At 35.8% G+C, this 22,148-nt stretch overlaps 1 protein-coding gene across 4 annotated transcripts in view; it reads right to left on the bottom strand.

Annotated features, from left to right (window-relative positions):
• Positions 1 to 22,148, bottom strand: part of Frmd6 (FERM domain containing 6) — a 248,006-nt gene that overhangs the window by 18,594 nt on the left and 207,264 nt on the right. For 3 of the 4 annotated variants that reach the window (XM_058584530.1, XM_058584531.1, XM_046461508.2), the window contains 5 exons: positions 15,737 to 15,827; positions 9,991 to 10,094; positions 8,963 to 9,039; positions 6,712 to 6,898; positions 3,382 to 3,537 (listed from right to left, as the gene is read on the bottom strand). In XM_058584530.1, the coding sequence (XP_058440513.1) occupies positions 3,382 to 3,537; positions 6,712 to 6,898; positions 8,963 to 9,039; positions 9,991 to 10,094; positions 15,737 to 15,827 (615 nt within the window). The remainder of the gene's footprint in view (positions 1 to 3,381; positions 3,538 to 6,711; positions 6,899 to 8,962; positions 9,040 to 9,990; positions 10,095 to 15,736; positions 15,828 to 22,148) is intronic. The other variant, XM_058584532.1, reaches the window with a different exon arrangement.

Below are 22,148 nucleotides of genomic sequence, written 5' to 3'. Positions count from 1 at the left end.
TTCCCCTATAACAAACAATCTAGCACCAAAGGAAAAAAAAGAGAGAAATTTCAGGATTGGAAAATTTTTGTCTTAACTTTGTTCACATCTTTCCACATTCCAAGTTTTCTACAAGATTTGAGAAAATAATGAACCTACATTAAATCAATAATGGCATATTCTACATTTTAAGTCCTTAGGTTTCAAAGTTTTAGTGTTTTCAGTATATTAATATCCTTTCATTTCTTATAATATACTAAATACTTGGTTATTGAGAACTCTAATAGATAAGACTTTTTTTTTGTTGCTTTTGCATCATTTAATTTTTTTCACCTTCCATCTATGCTTACTCTTTTCTCAGATGTTAGAATCTTGAATCTAATGTCATGGTTATAAACTGAGATGCATTAGACTACATATATTTAAAATTGGGCAAATCTCCCAGCTTCCTAATCCTGAAGCCAAAAGTACAGACAAATGATTAAACATTTAAAAGATATTTCATGAGCACAGGTAATAAAACCACAAAAGCTTTATATTTAGTTAGTTTGGAAGTACTTCTTTTTAAGAAGTTCAGTTATCACTTGCCAGTATGATATGCATTCTACCAACTAAACCATAAACTGTGAAACTTAAACTACAACAATCATAAGGAAAAATAATCCTACAATTAAAAACATACTCTGAGATTTGGCCCCTTCTTTCAAGTGCTCATCTGTAATAAGTATATATAAGGTATTAAGTTCAAAATATAAAATAAAGTTACAACTAAAATATTTTCATTAACTCTCAAACCAATGAATGTGTGTAAGTCATTATTAAGTTTGATGCCAATTTTCTCAAACATGTAAAAAATATTTTTAGAAAATGCATAGTCATCTGAGATAAAGACATAGCCTATTTGGACTGGTTTCTTTCCAACTAATATATTTTTATGTAATGAAAGGTATTTCTAAGGTTTAACAGGAGAAACATATCCATGACAAATTTTGACTAATTTTCCTTTCCATGCTGTACTTGAGATACCTTCTAAGATAAGATTGTGCTCAAGAAAAGATGGTGGTTCAGGTGTGAGGTGTGTATTGGTGGGAAAGGATCATAAAACAGCTTTTTTATTCCAGAATATTCCCTGTCCTATCTTTTTTACATTTTATAAGCAACACGTAAATGAAGTGTATTAAACGGTTGTCACTTGATTTCTCCAAAGAATGAAAACTGCTCATCAAGTAACAATATCTATTCACTCATTTTATTCAGTTAAATTTTTATTAAATCAAGCAGACAAGAGAGTAATTTTCTATGCAATATAGAAGAACCACACATCAAGCAAACTTGAAAAACTGGTTTTGACAAAAAAAGATACATTGGGCCTACATACTTCCTCACTGAAAGAATCTTAGTTCTTCATAAAATTCTGCCGCAGTCTGGTTGGGCACAATCAGGAGCCACTTGTCAAAAGAAACTAACTTTATTTTTAGAACCACACACGACAAACAAAATAGTCTCTCAGGAAAAACCCTCAGAGCCTCAACTGCCACCACCGGCTTTCCCCAAGCCTCTCTCTCCCACACAAGCTTCTCCCCACCTCCCACAATCCTCCTGCTCTTGAGGCCGATTGGCTGGGTCACGTGGGCGGAGCCAAAAAAGTCCCCCAATGAGCAGCTCCGTGGTCTGAAAGGGCAGGGAAACAGTCCAATGAGCATCACCGCAGAGGAGCCAATCAGCTAGATGTTGCTGGGGCCGAGGAGCCAATCAGCTAGATGTTGCTGGGGCCGCTGTGAGCCAATCATCAGCCAGCAGCTGGAAGTTTGCTGGCAGCTGGAAGTTTGCTGGGGCCCCTTTGGCTGTGGCTCTCAACAAAATTCTTTAAAATAGCAAACTTCCCCAGCACATAAGGGAAGAAATGATTAATAGTTATTGAGCACTCACTAATGTGACAGGTATTCCACCTTGTTATTTCAGATTTGTTACCTCCTTAAACCCTCTCAACCTTTTGGAGTATATAGCATCATTCTCACTTAATAGATGGCCCGAGGTTATAGTTATAGTAGCCGAGGACCCAGCAGCAATGAGTAGTGACATATGCTTTCTACCTGATACTTTATTCCAAAGCCAAAGTTTTTCTATCATATTATTCATACTTCTAACACATTTCAAAATATAAACTGATTGTCAAAAGTATCATTTATTGGCATTTTCTCATGTAAAGTGTCACACATAAAATATCTTAAGAAAAAGGAGAGGGAGAGAGGGAAAAAGGGAGAATATGTTGGTCCCTGATTAAGTTTTCAGAACCAGCTAGATTACCCAGCAATACATCTAAATACAGTTCAGTCTCCAATGGTCTAGTTAAGCTAACTTTACCACGAGGGTATGGCAGAGATAACAAGCACAGTAATAACAATGCTAATGATGAAAAGTAGCAAGCTTAGCACTGTGCTTATCAGGTTATGAGCTCTGTTTCAAGCACTCTTTATCCACTAATTCCTTTAGTCTACTGCAATCCTAACAGGTAAATATAATTGTTTCCATCTAACTAAGCGGGAAACTGAAGCACAGACAGGGTAAATAAGTTGTCTGAGGTAACACAGTAAGAAGGCAGGCTGGGATTCAATCCCAAGCAATTAGGCCCAACTGACCATGCTCTTCATCCTATTAGGTTTGCAAACATATCTTGAATAATGAAGTGGGAATTCAGGAGTTCTTACCAAGGAAGTGGCACTTGTAGAATTGGGAAAAGAACAGAGGGAAGAGGGAAGAGAAGACAAGAAGATGAGAAACAGCAGTGTAAGTGATTCTGGGCAGAACATGCCCCCACCTCCATTATTTGGGTATGTAACCTCTGCCCCAGGGTGAGACTAGGGACACACATGACACAAAAGACAGTAAAGGATTTCAAAGAGTGAGGAGTGAGTGTGGTGGCTTAAGCACATGGGCTTTGTTATCAGGAGGCCTGGGTTAAATCTAGGCTCATCACTTAGTTTTGTGACCTTAGGTGAATTACTTAACCTCCTCAGTTTCCTGGTCTATAAAATGAGGATTACAGTTCCTTTCTTATAGAGTTATAAGGATTAAAAAAAAAAAAGAATACATGTAAAATGTGCCCCATAAACACAGTACTCCATAAACATTAGCTATTGCTGTGGTATTCTAGTAATTAATGCATAGGATGTACGCAAGGTTTCACTTTGAAAAATAAGAACTGTTAAAAAATACTCCATCCTGCTTCCATGCCAGAGGGAAAGCACCATCACTTTCCAGGCTAACCTCTGATAACAAAGTACAGTTCAACCAAAACTTGTAAAAGTCAGTTAAAAAAGGAAATCATAATTTTCAAGAGAACTGAAATCCTAATTGAGAAGGCGTTTTTCTCAAAAGTTACAGTTTATTTCAGTTTTGTACCTTATACAATCTGTAGTAATGAACTGCAACATCATCCAGTCGAACAGCCTCTTTGATATATTTAAGATAAGCCTCGGAAGCGGTCAGTGCAAACTGATCTTTGTGCATGTTTGGAATGTGCTTCAGGATGTAGTCCTTCCCCCTCTTGGAAACAACCTGTTGGGATACAAGGGATGTGCAATGCAACATTTGTTTGAGGGATGTAAGTACCACCCCCATCGCCAAAATGATAAAAGGGAGAGAATCTACAGCAGGCCATGTAAACTGGCTAATTTCCATTAGAAAATTCCTACTTTTATTCTGTTTTCATCAACTGTTAAGAGACTAAGCTGAATCAGCTAATGCTATAAGCCAGATATGCAGTACTATCAGCAGTACTGCATATCTAAGAAGAAAAGTCACAGGAGGTGGAAAAATTAGGTTCTGTTGGCTTTAAAGTCACCAAGAAAAAAAATGACATGCAAACTTGCATAATTTTGTACACATCACAGTTTATACTTGCAAAATGATTAGCACAATGAAATACATTTACTGTCAGCATATCTGCAAGTTCTTGATCCTACTTAACTTCTAAATTACAGCCACGGAGTGGAAGAATATAAATGTTCATCAGAAGAAGGCCAGGGACTGGGAAGAATTCTCCAAAACATTTTTGGTTCTTGCCTAAGAGGCTATGAACAATCTATTTGAATACTTGTGAGAAAACAAACTCATTCGAACATGCATTGTAATTCCTTATAGCCTAGATTTTCATTAGTGTAACATTTTAGATATCAAAAATATATAGTATCCAGAAGCTGCAGGCTAAGAGAAAGGTGTTGATTAAAGTCTTAGTTGATTCCACAAGTATTATACAATATGTAAAGAATTATGCATGAGCAAAAAGTGATGAAAATAATCAAAATAAAAAATTAGCGATTTTTAAGCCTAAAAATGACTTCATAGATATTGGTATTTTGTTTCTCCCTATTGAATAATTTATAAAGAATTAAACTTTATAAGTTATTGAGTGATTATCCAATTTTGCTGAGAACTCAAATTATAGGTTTTTCTAGACTTTTTTCTTTTTTAAATGGGAATCACCTAAATCAGTATGTGTCAACATTTCTTTTTTCAGTTCAAAAACCACAGAAAATAATATTTGTAAGAGTAACAGAATGGATAATTGGGGTCATCTCTAGAGTAAACTGGTACCATAGCACACTCTTTTGGGATCTCTGATATAACTATCAAATTTAGTGTCTGATTACAACTAAAGAAAGCAATGCACTCCACAGTGAGAGCTTGACACACAATGTGGTTTCTCTTCAATGAGTAAAGCAATGTCAATCAGAAATTTATTGCGCATTTCAGTGTGAACTGAAGATAATAAAGGTTCTGTTTATGTCTGGTCCTTGGAATATACTAAGAAACGCTGAATTTACTGGGGAGAAGAGATGAACAGATCATTTGAAAATAGATGGATAACACTTATGTTCAAGGTCTTCTTCAGCCAGAATAGGGCCTAGTTGGACTGCCCAGAGGAAGCCACACCAGAACTGAGTCTTGGAGGACCCAAAGGAGTTAGCAGACTTAAAAGGGGAGGGAATTTGGGATAGGAAAGATAGTAGAAAGAAACAGATATTATTACTTTATGTATATATGTGACTGCGTGACCAGTATGAATCTACAACATGTACACTCAGAAAAATGAGAAATTATATCCCATCTATGTATGATATATCAAAGTTCATAAATGCATTCTACTGTCATGTATAACTAATTAAAACAAATAAAAATAATAATAAAACCATTACATATGGGAAAAAAAAAGGGAGTGGGCTCAACTGGTTAAAGAACTACAAGAAAGGCCCAGAAGTGTGAAATACCACAGTAAGTGTGAATACTTATCAATTGCAGAATATTGCTAGAACAGAAGTTCAAGGTGCTGGACAACTAGAGAGAGAGTGGGCGGGGGCGGGGGGGGGCAGAACACGAGAAAGCTAAAGAGGCCAGCAGAGACCACATCCTGGGGAGTTTCTAGGTCATACTTAGGAGCTCTGGATTTCACACCACAGGGAAGCTCCAAAATCATCTCAAGCTATGGAATAAGCAAGGAAGTGACAGTGCTGCTGAGAACCGGAGTCTGGAAAATGGTAGGGACCATGAGAGGGAGGGAAACCATGAACACAAAAGGATGTTATTTCTTAAGCAGGGTCACAGGTATTGAAGTGTTTTATCAGAGGATGCTGTGGAGGATGGCTGGACAGGACAGGGAGAAGGCATGGTTATAAGACAGAGTTCCATCTGACTCCAGTTTCTGAGCACATGGGCAGATGACAGTGCCCCTGACAAAAAGAGAGATAGGATTACACAGAAGTGAGGTGGGAAGATGATGAATTTGATTCAGAAAATCTTGAGTTTGGATACTTAAGGATGAATAACTACTTCACAGACATAGGGGAAAGAAATAGATTTGGGAGTTACCTGCATATAGGAGGTTGTTAAAGCTGGTTAAAGGGTTGGGGTTGTGGCTCAGTGGTAGAGTGCTTGCCTAGCATGTGTTGGGCACTGGGTTCACTTGGGAAGGAAGAAGCTAGAAAATTAAATACACACTACATTCTCAGAGGCCACAGTGCTAACCATTATGCCATGTAACTTTATATTACACACTGCTTTTTCAAGAAACTTCCTGAGAAGGAAGGCAATGGAGGTGGCTCTTCTTTCTCTGGGTTGTATGGACAAACACTCATATTCTGAGTGTCCTGACTAAAGGAGTGTGAGTCTGAGAAGGGGCTGATGACACAGAAGAGAGAAAAGAGCAAGATCTGTAGGAAGGATGGGAAGATAAATGAATTAGGATACAGAAAGGGAGTGACAGTTCACACTGGAACAACCTAAATTTTCTTTCTAAAGTAAAGGGTGGCTCCTATCCTAGGAGGAAAGGACGTGGAGGTCAGAGTGAGAAGTTGATTTAGATTTGTTTTCTCAGCCCAAGAAAACTGTGAATGATCTCATCTTTTAAGGAGTAATGTTTTCCTACTCAATGGGGGAAAATACTGCTCTACTAAGAGTGAATAAGACACAGTCAGTACATGGTGAAGGAGAATGGCAAATTCAAGTTCCATCATACTGGTGGTGGAGAATAGACTCTCCCCATTAGCTACATGCTGAGAAGCACATCAAGACATGTGCATCATGCTCTCAAGTGTTAAGTGTATGTTGGGGCATCATGGGTGGTTTTAATGGCCCCATAGCCATGTGGTTCCCATCTCTTAAAACAGTATAAGAAACAGCAAATTAGAAAAGTACTCAAGAAAACACTCATGAGAATTTGAAAACAGTGCCTACCCAAGATGGAAAGTAAGCCTCTGGCTCAAAGTATTTTCCACAGTGCTTATTCCTTTTGAAGTTCCCAAGATCAGCCTGCAGGGCAAAGGCTGCCAGCAGGAAGTAGGCCTCCTCTCGGAGCACACACTGAGAATGGAGGACTTGTTTTCTCAGGTGCCAGTAATAATAGTATCTTGCTGCTCTGTCACTAGGAAAATAAAAGAAAACAGAAATCACATTTTGGTGAACAATGCAATGGCATGTAAACAGAACCCAATCCTGCTCTCCATCTGGTGACAGGAGCCCTTTGTTTCTTCTCCTCCCACCACTTCACTGAAAAGGGGGTGAGGGCTGCTCATGGGAGTGAGGGGAGGGGAGGACTCCAAGTCAGACTACCACAGCAAAGATAAGGCTCACAGCTTTTGATCCATCACAGAAGGGTGGAGGTATTTACTCCAATACGGTAAAAATATCACTGAATGCACAGAATGGACCTATTAGAAGCCACGGCATCTGCTGTATTTAAAATAGTTTGTTACCACGATGATGCTTTACACATGACACAAATAAGTACAAATATAGGAGTAATCCTGGATTTAATGTTTTGCTGTTCTTTTTTGTTTCCTAGCTGAGCACTTACAAATATCAGAGGCCCTTTTAAAAATGTTTGTTTATATACCCTTCTAGAAAACAAAAATCTGCTTAACTATAGTGTTTTTTGTTTTTGTAATTCTCTGAGAGTGAACTAAAAGCTTCCCTTAAATCTGTTATTTTTTTTTATTAAGTAGATATTACTTTGTATATCATAGACAGGGTCATGACAACCATATGCTGCCCACAAAATGAAGAGCTACTAGTGCACTCATGACAGTCCACTGAGGTCAGAAATAAATACAGTCTCCATTAAAGGTGGATTATGGAAAACCTGGTCAAAGCTCAAAAAAAAAAAATTGTTCATGGGCAAATAAGATGCTTTGCAATCAAAGTACATATGCAAGAAAAAATGTGTGCATATGTATGTATTTTAATGAGCTAACTGCCTCCTTACCATTTTAGGTTGACTGTTTACCTAAGATATATAGCTCATTAGTAGATGATAATAAAAACATACTGGTTTACTTTAACTGAGGCAATTTTTAAATATGAGGAGCTTAAAAATAAAGCATTTATGTAATTCTTTCCCCTTGGGACATAGAACTCTTCAGAGCACTTCTTTTTATAATACTGACCACACATTGTTTGGACTGGGAGAAAAGGCAGAAGTATAGGCTACCTCCATGGGGTTAATTAGTGGCTAAATAATATATTTTCCCTCTTTCCAAGGCATTGCACCCTTATCAGGTAAATTGAATAAAATCAAACTATAAACTAAGAATAACTAGTAAAGTTTCTTAGTCTTTTAAAAAATATTCCTCATGAGATGATGTGTTTTACTCTTTAACTTGCACCTAGCAATAACATAAAATATCAAGAACTAATTTGCTAAATAATTCACCAGGCAATGTATTTTTTTCTCTTTTACATGGAACTTCTCAGAGTTTAATAATAAAGTAAAACACAGAGTTCACATTTCTTGTGTTTTCTATCAGCTAAGAAAAATCACCTTTGAAAATTTTAAAGCACCAAATCCTTCTATACAAAAGATTAACAGAGCTTTCAAAGGGCTGAATTCTGAATTTGCATCATGGGCATAGTACTCTTCACAAACCCACCCCTAGAAGGAAGACTTGATTACCAGCCCTCATCAAACTGCACCTCAGTGTCCCACAGGATAGCTCCACTGGGATTAATCTTAGTTCTGAAGCATTGGTAGGAATAGAAACAAGACCCTCAAGTGTAAAAGGAATACCAGGCAAAGATGTAGGCACTTTTACAAGTAAGCTCTTGCCCCTGCCGTACCCCATCCCACTCCTAGAAAAGAATATAATCCTTTAATCAGCCTCTCCATGGAAGTGTTAATTCCTTCTTCTTGGCTAGTATTTTAGTGAAAATGTGGAGTAAAAAATATGTGAGCCAGTGATGTCAACATTTTCATTCATAGTCTACTACTATCACTAAATATTCAATAAATATTTATTACTGATTGTACCTTTGTTTTATAGATTGAAGATACATGAGGATGTAAAAAGATGAAAAAGAAAAAAATTGCTACTGTTATAGACTTTATATTCTAACAGGTGGAAAGAAACAGTAAACACAAGTAACTTATTTGGTACGTTAGAAGAAGTGCAATGAGAAAACAAAGGTTCAGAATTCCTCCTTGTCCTCATACCTGATCAATCTGCCATTTTCCACATAGTACTGCACACGGAAGTGTATAATCATGGGAGGCCCAAACTGGTCAATACCCTAAAACAAAAACACACACAGAAAACAAGCTATTTTTGGCTGCTTCAAAAATGGGTTTCAAAAGCAAGTACAATACCATTATTTAGTAGTAATGAGTGGGGGCTTGAAGTGGGTTCTGCTGGAATACCAGGTCCCTGAAAAACTAGGAAATTACAAAGCAAAACAGGACACTATCTCTTTATCTAATTCTCATTCACAGTAATGCCAATGACAACATAAGGGAAGATAAAAATAAATGTCATAGAAATTTCTAGCTGAGATTCAGCTCCTGGCTCAGCTCTGTCCCCTGTGGTGACCATTTGCTCCTTATTACAAATGTTCTCTTATTCCCTTGACATTCCACATACCAAATTCTAATAAGCTATTTGTTTATTTAGACATTCATCTTCTTTAGTCTGTAGCTGGCTTTGAAGTAACCCTCCAGTTCATCCCAAGAATTCTTAACTATAAATTGGAGCATCTGGGATTAGACACTGTGATTTTATTCCTGACTTACTAGGGTGATCCTGGAAACTCAATATGAATTTCCTGTGAATGTTCTAGCGTATAAATGGAATTTTTACTAAATAAAGGCAACAGTATGATAAGATAACTAAAGATCAAATGCAAGTATAGTAAAAGTAGATTAAATAGTTAATAGTAAATTTAAGAACAAGTTTTGACAACGTAACTATGGAAAAGAAGCATATAATTTTTCCATGCTTTTTACTTCAAAGCATTATCACAAGATTACTAAAACATTATTATCCAACATTAAACAACATTCAGAACTATCATTATACTATACGTTATTCATACTTGATTAATGTGATATTTTAGAATGTATAATTCATTCCCTTTTTCTATTCTCTATAGAATAAATTATTATTCATGATTTTTTATAATATTTAACAGCCAAATAAACAAGTTTAAAAAAAATCAAAAAAATTTTGCTCATAAATATAATCTCACCCAAGTGACTTCGTATTGTCGTACCTTGCTGGCCTCCTTCTTCCATTCTTTTGGACAGTATTTATAAAGCTTTTGTGACAACTCCATATATACATGTTCATTATCTGCACAGTAAAAAAATAAAAAAGACAAGATGTTAAAAAAGAGATATTTAAATGAGAATAATGTTCAAAGAAACAACTTTTTAAAAGAAGCCTTGAGATTTGTGAATGTAGTCTGAATTTATATACTACCAAGAAAACTCAACGAGATACTAAAATATTAAAAGTACTATGGGCTACGCATTAATGAGATTATACATTATTTCACTTCTACAATACAAAAACTCATAAAATGTAGTTGTAGTATGTAAGATTAATTAAAAAAAAACAACCCGGTTTTGAATTTCTGCTTTGCTTAGTTTCTAGGGTCATTATAACTTCATATAATTTCCAACACTGTGGGTGTCACTTAGTCTTGGAAAAACATGCTTTTGTTTAACTCACAGAAAACTGTTCCTGTAGGTGCAAAATAATGAAAAAGGGCAGAAACACCATTTAATTGCTATGTAAGAAATTATAAATTATTAATGACAGCCCATTTCCAAGTGAGAATTCTGAAGCCATTTTGTCAAGAATAGTCTTTAAGAAAAATTCTCTGTATTTCCTGCATCAAAACAAAATGATAAACTTGTCATACTGTGTTTTCTTGATTGCCTTTGGGACTCATTTTGTGGAAAGAGAAGAATCTTATAAAAACAAGTATGAATGCCAAAATATTTCTTCAAGGGGTTCTTGTTTATAAGGTGAATAGAAAATAAGACTGCTAAAACTATGTAAAAATGAATACATATGTGAAAAAAAGCTGATTATAAATTCTCCATTTTTCCTAAAAATAATCTTTAAAAGTGAAATATGTCCCACCAGACAAGTCTTAAGCACTCTTGTTTTGTACCAAGTTTTATTTATTTTACAAACCAATTCCTTTTTCTCTGTCACTAACTGGGGGCATCCTCTTGAAATGTTCTGCATAAAAATACTCATGTTGGAAGGGAAGCGGTCTCTTTGCTCCAAGAATAAACAAGCTTGATTACACTGCTGATTCCTGGCTGAATAGTGAGGTTCAACTGGAAAAATGTCAGAGGAGAATAGGAAGAGTAAAGCTACGCTGGCTATAAATGGAATATTATATCATCTAATTTGAATGAAAAGGATGAAGTAGTGGTCCCAGAGTCAACAAAGGGATGCCACTTAAACCCAATTATCAGGTTAGGAATACTATCTCCCATCTCTCATTTATACTGATCAAACACAAAGTGGACAAGACCAGACAGCCTTCCTGTTAAATCTAATTTGCGTTTGATGTGAGTTTCCGAAAGAAGTAGCAACATAATAAACAGCACTGAGACTGTTCACCATGGGAGCACATATATATTTTTAACCTACCACTGTATTTCCACCCCCTTACAGTTTGACCAGAGCTTTTAATTTAAGAATTCTAGAGTTTCTGAAAAGCTGAAAGGAGGTTCCTGGAGAATTTTGCTCCCAGAGAAGGTATAGAAACTCTGTACCCCTTCTCCCAACTTCACTCTATGCATCTCTTCATCTGTATCCATTGTAATAAACTGGTAAATGACTGAACGAGTAGGCTGGGTTTCTCACTGTTGGAGGAAGAGGTTACAAATAATGAAAAAAGAAAGGACTGGAACGAATCCCATGGAAATGGATTGGAATTATGTGTGTTAATATGAACTCATGAGTGTAAAGAAAAATATGTGGAGAAATTTGTGAGTGGAAAAATTTGACAGTCCTAGATTCTCTTTGCCTATAACGACTATTACTAAGACAACAGACAAAATTAAAGGCCATTTAGTATCAAACCAGTGTTAATTTTTCTAATTATGATACTTATATTGTAGTTATAGAAGAGAATGTCCTTGTTTGTAGTATGTAGGAATAGAGGAAAGACATGCATGAATGGAAGAAACAGATGAGATAAAATGTTGACCTTTGAGGAATATGAATGAAGGGGATATGGGAACTCTTTGTAGTATTCACGCCATACTTCTGTAAATCTGAAATCATTTCAAAACAAAAAGTCCAATACTTGGAATGGTATTTAGATTCCTGGTATTTAGAGGGCACTAGAATGTTAATAATAGTTGTATTTTAACATGTTAATGTTTGAAGTACTACAGAAAATATATCTTTTGTTATTTGACTTATAAGGAGAACTTCAGATACCAATCTAAGAATGTGTGAGAGTATTTAGGGCAATAAAGCTATTCTGTATACTGAATGGTAGTTTCATGCTTTTATACATTTATCCAAACTCATAGAATATAACACACCAGGGGTGAACCCAAATGTTAACTATAGACTTCAGGTGCTAAGAATGTGTCAATGTAGGTTCATTGATTGTAATATGTGTCATTCTGGTGCAGGATGTTGACAGTGGGGGAAGCTCTGTGTGTGTCAGGGGCGGGGGTTCAAGGCATATATGGGAACTCTCTATACTTCCTGCTTCACTTTGCTGTGAACCTAAAAGTACTCTACAAAATGAGGCTTATTAAAAAAATTTCTCAAGAACACACCAATCCTGCAAAATTGGTGGGGCAGTAAGTTCTATTTGACATGTGAAAAACTGACAATGACAGGAGTCAAATGGTATGTCCAAAGTTGCACAGCTAGTTAGTGGCAAAACTAGAATTAGAACCGGGCCATCAGATACCCATTCCACTGTTTCTTCACCTTTAAAGAGGACATCTTTAAAATGCTTATTTTGAAACCGAAGGGAGCCGTAAACTGGCTTTCTTGGACTGACTTGCTGAACAACATATATCAACATATGGAATGGTATTTAGATTCTGTAGCTGTAGTTCAGTGAGAAGAATTAACTTTTGAGTATATAACATTAAAAATTCTTAGACTCTATAGGGCATCTTAAGACTCTTCCTTGAAAGACAACACAGGTATATACTAACACAAGGACACAGCTTAGTGTTTGTGTTTTCACTGCTCTGACCACCACAGGCAGAAATGGAAGAGCAAATGGCTGATTCACAGGGCCCTGATGTGATCCCTGAACCATGGTTAGCATCTCCTAAAAAGTCAACTAAACACAGTTCACATTTTGGAAGAGAAAGGGCCTAGTTTATCACTTGATCATGATGCACTTTCCAACTTGGCAAATATAAACACTTAAATGTACTGATGCCGGGTGTGGTGCCACACTCAAGTAATCTCAGTGACTTAGGAAGCTGAGGCAGGAGTATCACAAGTTTAAGGCCAACTTCAGCAACTTAGCGAGATCCTGCCTCAAAACAGAAGGTCTGGAGATGTGGCTCAATGATTAAGCAGCCCTGGATTAAATTCCTCACACCAATATAAGAGAGAGAGAGAGAGAGAGAGAGTGTGTGTGTGTGTGTGTGTATGTGTGTGTGCGTGTGTGGAGAGAGAGAGAGAGAGACAACTTTTTTTTAAAAAATTATTTATTCTTTTGAGTTACACATGACAGTAGAATGTATTTTGACATGTCATATACACATGGAGTATAACTTCCCATTTTGTGGCTGTACATGATGTGGAGTTATACTGGTGATGTATTTATATATGAACATAGGAATATTATGTCCAATTAATTCTACTGTCTCTCCCATACCCCTCCACCTCTCTTCCCCCCACTACCCTCCCCCCCCCCCCCAATCCAGTGAGCTTCCAACTAATTCTTCCCCTGTGCCTATTGTGAGTCAGCATTTACGTATTAGAGAGAACACTGGCCTTTGGTTTGTTGGGACTGGCTTATTTCATTTAGCATGATAGTCTCCAATTCCATCCATTTAGCCAATGCCATAATTTCATTCTTTATGGCTGAGTAACATTCCATTGTGTATATGTACATTTTCTTTACCCATTTATCTGTTGAAGGGCACCTAAGTTGGTTGCATAGCTTAGCAACTGAGCTGCTATAGATGACAATGTAGCTGCATCACTGTAGTACACTGATTTTGAGTCTTTTAGGTATATGCCAAGGAGAGCGACAACTGGGTCAAATGGTGGTCCCATTCCAAATTTTCTGAAGAATCTCTATATTGCTTTCCAGAGTAGCTGCACCAATTTGTAGTCCTATCAGCAATGTATGAGTGGACCTTTTCCCCCCACATCCTTGCTAACATTTATTATTGCTTGTATTCTTCATAATTGCCATTCTGATTGGAGTGAGATGAAATCTCAGTGTAGTTTTAATTTGCATTTCTCTAATTGCTAGTGATGTAAAACATTTTTCATATATTTATTGAGTGATTGTATTTCTTCTGTGAAGTATCTGTTCAGTTCCTTTGCCCATTTATTGATTGGGTTATTTGGGGGGGTTTTGGTGTTAAATTTTTTGAGTTCTTTGTATGTCCTGGAGATTAATGCTCTGAGGTGCAGGTGACAAAATTTTTCTTCCATTCTGTAGGCTCTCTCTTCATGTTCTATATTAAGCTTTAAAATTTATACTAATCCTACTATTAGAAAATAATCAACACCTATGCCCAAGTATAAAATATAAATAAATTTCATGAAAAAAAGTCTTCTTGTCAAAATGAGCAAAGATATGAAAGGTTTTTGAGTATGTAGAAGACTAAATCACAGAAAATTCAAAATATGATTTGAAAGAAGAAAACTTATAAAAACAATGGCTGTGGATAAGTCCTGAGAATTTAACTCTAAGATATTATGGGAGAGGAAAGCTTGTATGGAATTCTTCATTTGAATTTTTCTCACATAAAATATATGGACAATAACAACCCTACGTTTTCAAGTCATATAGTCTGACTAGGAAAAATGTGTGGGGAGGGAAGGACAGAAAATAAGATGCAATTAATAGATCACTGTTATATATATTGAAATATTTGTGTAATCTCAAATATTATAAAATGGATTACAAAAATATCTAGGATACTTTTCTCCTAGCTCTAATTATTCCCACAATTCAGGGAAATAAAGATGAAGCTTAGTTCATTAAAACATAAGTTGGTAAACCAAATGTGGTTGCACATGCCTAAAATCCCAGTGATTCACAAGGCTGAGACAGGAAGACTGCAAATCAGAAGCCTGCCTCAGCAACTTAGCAAACCTTTCCCCAAAATAAAAAATAAAAAAGGATGGGGATGTAGCTCAGTGGTAAAGTGCCCCTGGGTTCAATCTCCAGTACACAGAAAAAAAAAAAGTCTAAAAATATTTAATTTTAAAACATAAGAAAATAAATGCATAAAATCTGGATTATAAAAAAAATACATAGTAGTTGAGGTTAAAAAATAAATATGAGGGATGGAGATATAGCTCAGTTGGTAGAGTGCCTGCCTTGCATGCACAAGGGCCTGGCCCTAGGTTTCAACCCCCAGAACCTAACTAACTAACTAAATAAATAAATAAATATTAGACTAAGAGTGAAGATAAGTTTATAAACATTCTGATAATCACAATTTTATAATTATATGCCTGATTTAAGTTACACATTAGTTTAGGGATCTTTGGCTAAATCTATCAGGGATACGATTAAGATTCTTGATGAACTGGGGCTGGGATTGTGGCTCAGTGGTAGAGATCTCACCTAGCACATTTGAGGCCCTGGGTTCAATCCTCAGCGCCACATAAATATAAATAAATAAAATAAAGTTATTGTGACCAACTAAAACATAAATATTAATATGATGAACTGAAGTGCATTCTGCGGTCATGTACAACTAAGTAGAACAAATAAAAATAATAAAAAAAAGACTTACTTTGTATAACACTGAGTCCAAATAGATGACAATCTTTTAGCCTGAGAAGGTCACACACCTGGACCAGCAACTGGTGACACAGAATTTTAACCTATAAAGGAAAAAAAGCACAACTTGAAATAACAATTAAACTAGGTACACACAGTGAACCACAATCAGGCAATTTAATGTTCTATAAATAAATACCTTGATAGGACTAAGTGACACAGTCCTTAGTCCAATTAGCAAAACAACTGTTAATTTGTGGAAATCACTTTAATCTATGGCTGTGTTTCCTTGATTATCACAATATCCATTTTTACAACACGAAAATTAAGTATCAATACAATATTGCACAAGACTCATAAATCTCATGATGAGTGGGCAAGGCTCCCAGATCAGTGTATGAAAAATGGGTATGAAAAAAGATGCCTAGGACAGCCTACCTGATTACTAAAAAAAGTACTCATTTGAAAAGCATCTTTTCTTTCTTTTTGAAAAATAAGGCATCATTTAAATTTACAGGATGCAATATGTTGTTTTGATATGTGTATACATTATTGAATAGATATACTGAAATAATATATGGATTTTTTGTGGTGAGAACATTTAAAATCTACACATTTTTGAGTATATAATACATTATCATTTACAATAGTCACCATGTTATATAATAGATCTTTTGAATTCATTCTTCCTGTATAACTGAAATTTTGTATCCTCTGACTAATATCTCTCCAATCCCCACTCATCCCTACTCTAATAACCACTATTCTCTCTCTGCTTCTATGAGTTAGACTTCTTAGTTCTCACATATAAATAATACTATGCAGTACTTATCTTTCTGTAGAGCCTGCCTTATTTTACTCAACATAATAATATTCTCTGGGTTCATAAATGTTCTTATGAATGACAGAATTTCTTTCTTTTTATGGCTGAACAGTATTCCATTGTGTGATGTGTGTGTGTGTATGACTTTCTTTATGCATTCAACCACTGATGGATATTGTGGTTGATCCTATATCTTACCTATTATGAAAAGTGCTGCAATGAATGAACATGAGAATACAGATGTTTCTTCGACTTACTGATTTCATTTCCTTTGTATATATATCCAAAAGTGGGATTGCTGGACCATATAGTAGTTCTATATTTAATTTTTTGAAGAGCCTTGTACTGTTTTCCACAATGGAAATAGACTACAAGCATTCCCTAATGAGTTGACACTCATTAATTTCACTCTTTTTGATAAGCACCATTTTAACAGGTGTAAGGTGATATCTCATTGTAGCTTTAATTGACATTCCTTGATGCTCAGTAATGCTAAGCATTTTTTTCATTCATCTACTGATGATTTGTGTATCTTCTTTTGATAAATGCCTGTTCAGGGCAAGTATCTTTTAAAGAAATGTTTTCTTAATACTGTAAGCAAATTATTTATATACTGAACAATGAGTGACTGCCTAGCTTATATTTATTTCAGCCAATCACTGTTATTATCTAATATCTTTGTCCTTTTCTGAGTCTAGTATAATTCCATTTTAAAATCATGTTAATCTGGAACTCTGTGGGTAAGCTATTCTAAATTTAAGACATAGTTTTGATCTTTCTCAAATGTTAATGAAGTGTTGGGAGAGGGCATTAATTCTGCTGAATCTGCAGAATTCGAATTACCAAAGTTTATTACAGTTGGGATCAACTTTAGAAGACTATCGAGCTCAATCTCTTCATTTTATAGAAGTAGAAATCTCAGCTTAAAGTCATGTAGCTAGTAGTATCAAAGGCAGAATTCACAAATCACTTGTGTATTAAAATAAATGAATGAATAAATAATACACAAATATGTGCAACATGATAGTTTATAATTATAGCTACATATATTACATGTAGCATATAGCTACATGTATTACATGTAGCATATAGCTACATGTATTACATGTAGCATATCCCCTCTCATAGGCATTAATTTTCTAATCATTTCTTCAGTGATAATGATGCCAATTAGTTTAAATTATAAGTTTTAAATTAGTTAACTCTGAATTTAATGACTCAATATCTTGATAAAAATATGCCTAGAAAACTGAAACACAAACAATTCAACACTATCTAATGATGATTCTAATTACAGTGAGAAGGATGGACTTATTGCTCTTTTGCACATTCATTATTACATGGCGACCAACCTAAAGCATTTTACCCATTGGAAAGAAGAGTCACCTAAGGCCAGAGTAGCACATGTTCAGTTGTTTAAGCAGCATCAGGAACTCAATGAAACAAGGACAGTGTCTTATTTAATATTCAGGATATGCAGTAGGCACTCAAATTAATGTTTGATGAATGAAAGCCAGAAATCTGATTCCCGAAGGCTCCTCTATACCTTTGTTGTGTTCCATGACCACAGACTTCTTCCTAATTTACTGAGAAAACTATTTTATAAATGTACTATTTAGAAATTTAGGAAAAAATATATCAATGTAAACCCATAATTACAACCCGGAGATCACATCTACCAATGGGAAACCACTATCATCCCCTTGTATACAACTAGCTTGATTCAACCATAAGAGAGCTTCATGTGTGTCCTACAGAGACTACATTATCTCCAATGTTCACTGAAAACACTCAGGATTTTGCGTTCCATGTTATCATAATTCCACTTTATAAATAGGCTTAAATAAACAATGATAAAAAGAGAACATATCAAATGTCATATACAATTCTTAAGTTGAACTAAATACTACAAATTTGAGAACTTATTATTCTAGAGTACCTTTAATACTTAGTTTGATGTACTTAATCCTCAGTTTGACCTAACTGGACATAAAGTAGTCTGGACAAAATGTAGCAAACAGTTAAACTTCCAAACCCTGAACTAAGTGTACATAAAATAAACTATGTTATAACTTTGTGTGACTATTGACCAAACAATACTGCACATGTCTCCATTATCCCTTATAATTATTATTGTCCCACCAGTTTAAATCAGATATTTGTAGCCTACTGATAAAGCTCTTTAACAACCATCAATAAGTATAGTGTTTTTATTTAAAAATTATAATTAAATAAGGATGTGGCTATGAAGTCTTACCTGCTGTGAAAACAAGCTTGAGTTTTCTGTATTCACATAGTATGAGTCTTTCAAGCCATAACTAAGCTGATTGTGAAATTTTCAACTTATTTAATCTTCAGGAACAATGAAAACTTTTTTTTTAAATTTTTTATTGTTGGTTGTTCAAAACATTACAAATTTCTTGACATATCATATTCCACACTTTGATTCAAGTGGGTTATGAACTCCCACCTTCATCCCATACACAGATTGCAGAATCACATCAGTCACACATCCATTGATTTACATATTGCCATACTAGTGTCTGTTGTGCTCCGCTGCCTTTCCCATCCTCCACCATCCCCCCTCCCCACCTCTCCCCTCCCCTCCCTCCCCTCTCTCTACCCCCTCCACTGTATAACCCTGAGGGTCTCCTTCCATTTCCAAGCAATTTCCCTTCTCTCTCCCTTTCCCTCCCACCTCTCATCCCTGTTAAATGTTAATCTTCTTCTCATGCTCTTCGTCCCTACTCTGTTCTTAGTTACTCTCCTTATATCAAAGAAGACATTTGGCATTTGTTTTTTAGGGATTGGCTAGCTTCACTTAGCATAATCTGCTCTAATGCCATCCATTTCCCTGCAAATTCTATGATTTTGTCATTTTTTAATGCAGAGTAATACTCCATTGTGTATAAATGCCACATTTTTTTTATCCATTCGTCTATTGAAGGGCATCTAGGTTGGTTCCACAGTCTTGCTATTGTGAATTGTGCTGCTATGAACATCGATGTAGCAGTGTCCCTGTAGCATGCTCTTTTTAGGTCTTTAGGGAATAGACAGAGAAGGGGAATAGCTGAGTCAAATGGTGGCTCCATTCCCAGCTTTCCAAGAAATCTCCGTACTGCTTTCCAAATTGGCTGCACCAATTTGCAGTCCCACCAGCAATGTACAAGTGTACCCTTTTCCCCACATCCTCGCCAGCACTTGTTGTTGTTTGACTTCATAATGGCTGCCAATCTTACTGGAGTGAGATGGTATCTTAGGGTGGTTTTGATTTGCATTTCTCTGACTGCTAGAGATGGTGAGCATTTTTTCATGTACTTGTTGATTGACTGTATGTCCTCCTCTGAGAAGTGTCTGTTCAGGTCCTTGGCCCATTTGTTGATCCCTGGGATGCAAGGCTGGTTCAATATACGGAAATCAATAAATGTTATTCACCACATCAATAGACTTAAAAATAAGAACCATATGATCATCTCGATAGATGCGGAAAAAGCATTCGACAAAGTACAGCATCCCTTTATGTTCAAAACTCTAGAAAAACTAGGGATAACAGGAACATACCTCAATATTGTAAAAGCAATCTATGCTAAGCCTCAGGCTAGCATCATTCTGAATGGAGAAAAACTGAAGGCATTCCCTCTAAAATCTGGAACAAGACAGGGATGCCCTCTCTCTCCACTTCTCTTCAACATAGTTCTCGAAACACTGGCCAGAGCAATTAGACAGACGAAAGAAATTAAAGGCATCAAAATAGGAAAAGAAGAACTTAAATTATCACTATTTGCAGATGATATGATTCTATACCTAGCAGACCCAAAAGGCTCTACAAAGAAACTATTAGAGCTAATAAATGAATTCAGCAAAGTGGCAGGATATAAAATCAACACGCATAAATCAAAGGCATTCCTGTATATCAGCGACAAATCCTCTGAAATGGAAATGAGGACAACCACTCCATTCACAATATCTTCAAAAAAAATAAAATACTTGGGAATCAACCTAACAAAAGAGGTGAAAGACTTATACAGTGAAAACTACAGAACCCTAAAGAGAGAAATGAAAACTTTTTAACGTGCTACACAGTATGAGGTATTAAGAGTTAAAGTTTTATCTAAAATAATACTCTATATGGAACTTTTAAGTTGAAACACCAATTTGATTCTAAATATATCAATGGTTTGCTGTTGCACAAGAAAGTTTAAAATGTTTTCTAGAAAAAGTTGTTCATTCTAGCCCTAGTTAAGACATATGCTCTTGTGGTGTGGGAGGTTGAGGAGGAAGGATTCAGAGTTCAAAGCCAGCCTCAACAACTTAGTGAGAGCCCTAGGCAACTTAGCAAGACCCTGACTCAAAATAAAAAATAAAAGGGGCAGGATGTGGCTCAGTAGTTAAGCACCTCTGAATAAAAGACATATGCTCTTAGCCAAAATTTCTATCACAAAAACTAATGGCTCTTACATTTATCATGATTTTATTTCCAAAATTTTCTGTTTCCATACTTAATATCTCCTTGATGATTAACATAATTAAAAATAGCCCCTAGTATAGTTCCTAAAAAATTCAAAATGATTGAAATTTACTCCACATGCAGAAGGGCAACATTCTATAAACCATACTTGTCAAAGAAAAAAAATCTTTCTGTTTAAAAAAAATTTACAAATGATGAAATAAAACACAAGACTCTTGATGAAATTATTTTTGCTACTTAATTTGTTATATCCAAACTATAAAGTGCTATTTTCTAAATCCAAACATAATTCTTTGTAGAAAGGAAAAAAAAAAAAGGTCACTTGGTAGAGTTGAAATATTTTTCTAGCAGTGGCAAAGCTCTATGCTACTTAACCCTTTCCTGTGGGTCCAGGTGCTAGAGGGGAGCTTGGGTGAGGCAGAAGAGTCTTATGCCCCTGGAGGGAGAGACCTTATAAGCCCAGGAGGGGTGCAGCCTCTTCGTTTTCCTTTCAATTACCCAACACCCTGAGGAAAGGAACAAGCAGCTCCAAGGACAGGAACAAGTAAAATGCTACTCTATGAAGCACTCACTGAGCAATCCCATGGTGCCAGGCACTACACTAAGCACTTTATGCTTGTGACATGTTTAAATCCTTACAATGTCCTGGTGAGGAGCATAAGACTATCCCCATTTCATAAATGAGGAAATCAAACAAGACAGCAAAAAACAAACAAACATTCTCTAAGAAACATGCTCAAAAATTGCAAAGTGAGTTGTGGAGTGGGGATTTCAACACAGGTCCTTGTGATTCTAAAACCCACCTTAATTATGATACATGGCTGCCCAGTCCATGATCACAGTCTTGACCACCTTAGAGAGATTATTATACTAATTTTGTAAACAGGGGGAATTAAGGAAGCATAAAATTTGCTTCTGTATAGTGATTAAAATACAGGTTGAGTCACCCTTATTCAAAGCACTTGGGATTAGAAGTGCTTCATATTTCAAAGTTTTTAAGATTTTGGAAAATTTGCATAGACTACTGGTTCAGATTTTGGACTTTTGAATTAGGGATACTCAACCTATATCAATAGCAGCTGCTTTCTATGCACCAGCAACAATGCTATGTGTTAACCCCAAATTCTTAACAGT

This window comes from Marmota monax, unplaced genomic scaffold (assembly GCF_021218885.2).
Source record: "Marmota monax isolate L192 unplaced genomic scaffold, Marmota_monax_Labrador192_F-V1.1 WCK01_AAM20220418_F8-fsc00001, whole genome shotgun sequence".
In the NCBI taxonomy this organism is placed as follows: domain Eukaryota; kingdom Metazoa; phylum Chordata; class Mammalia; order Rodentia; family Sciuridae; genus Marmota; species Marmota monax.
Note: the sequence above shows the minus strand (reverse complement) of the source record. Positions and strands in the feature narration are given on the sequence as shown.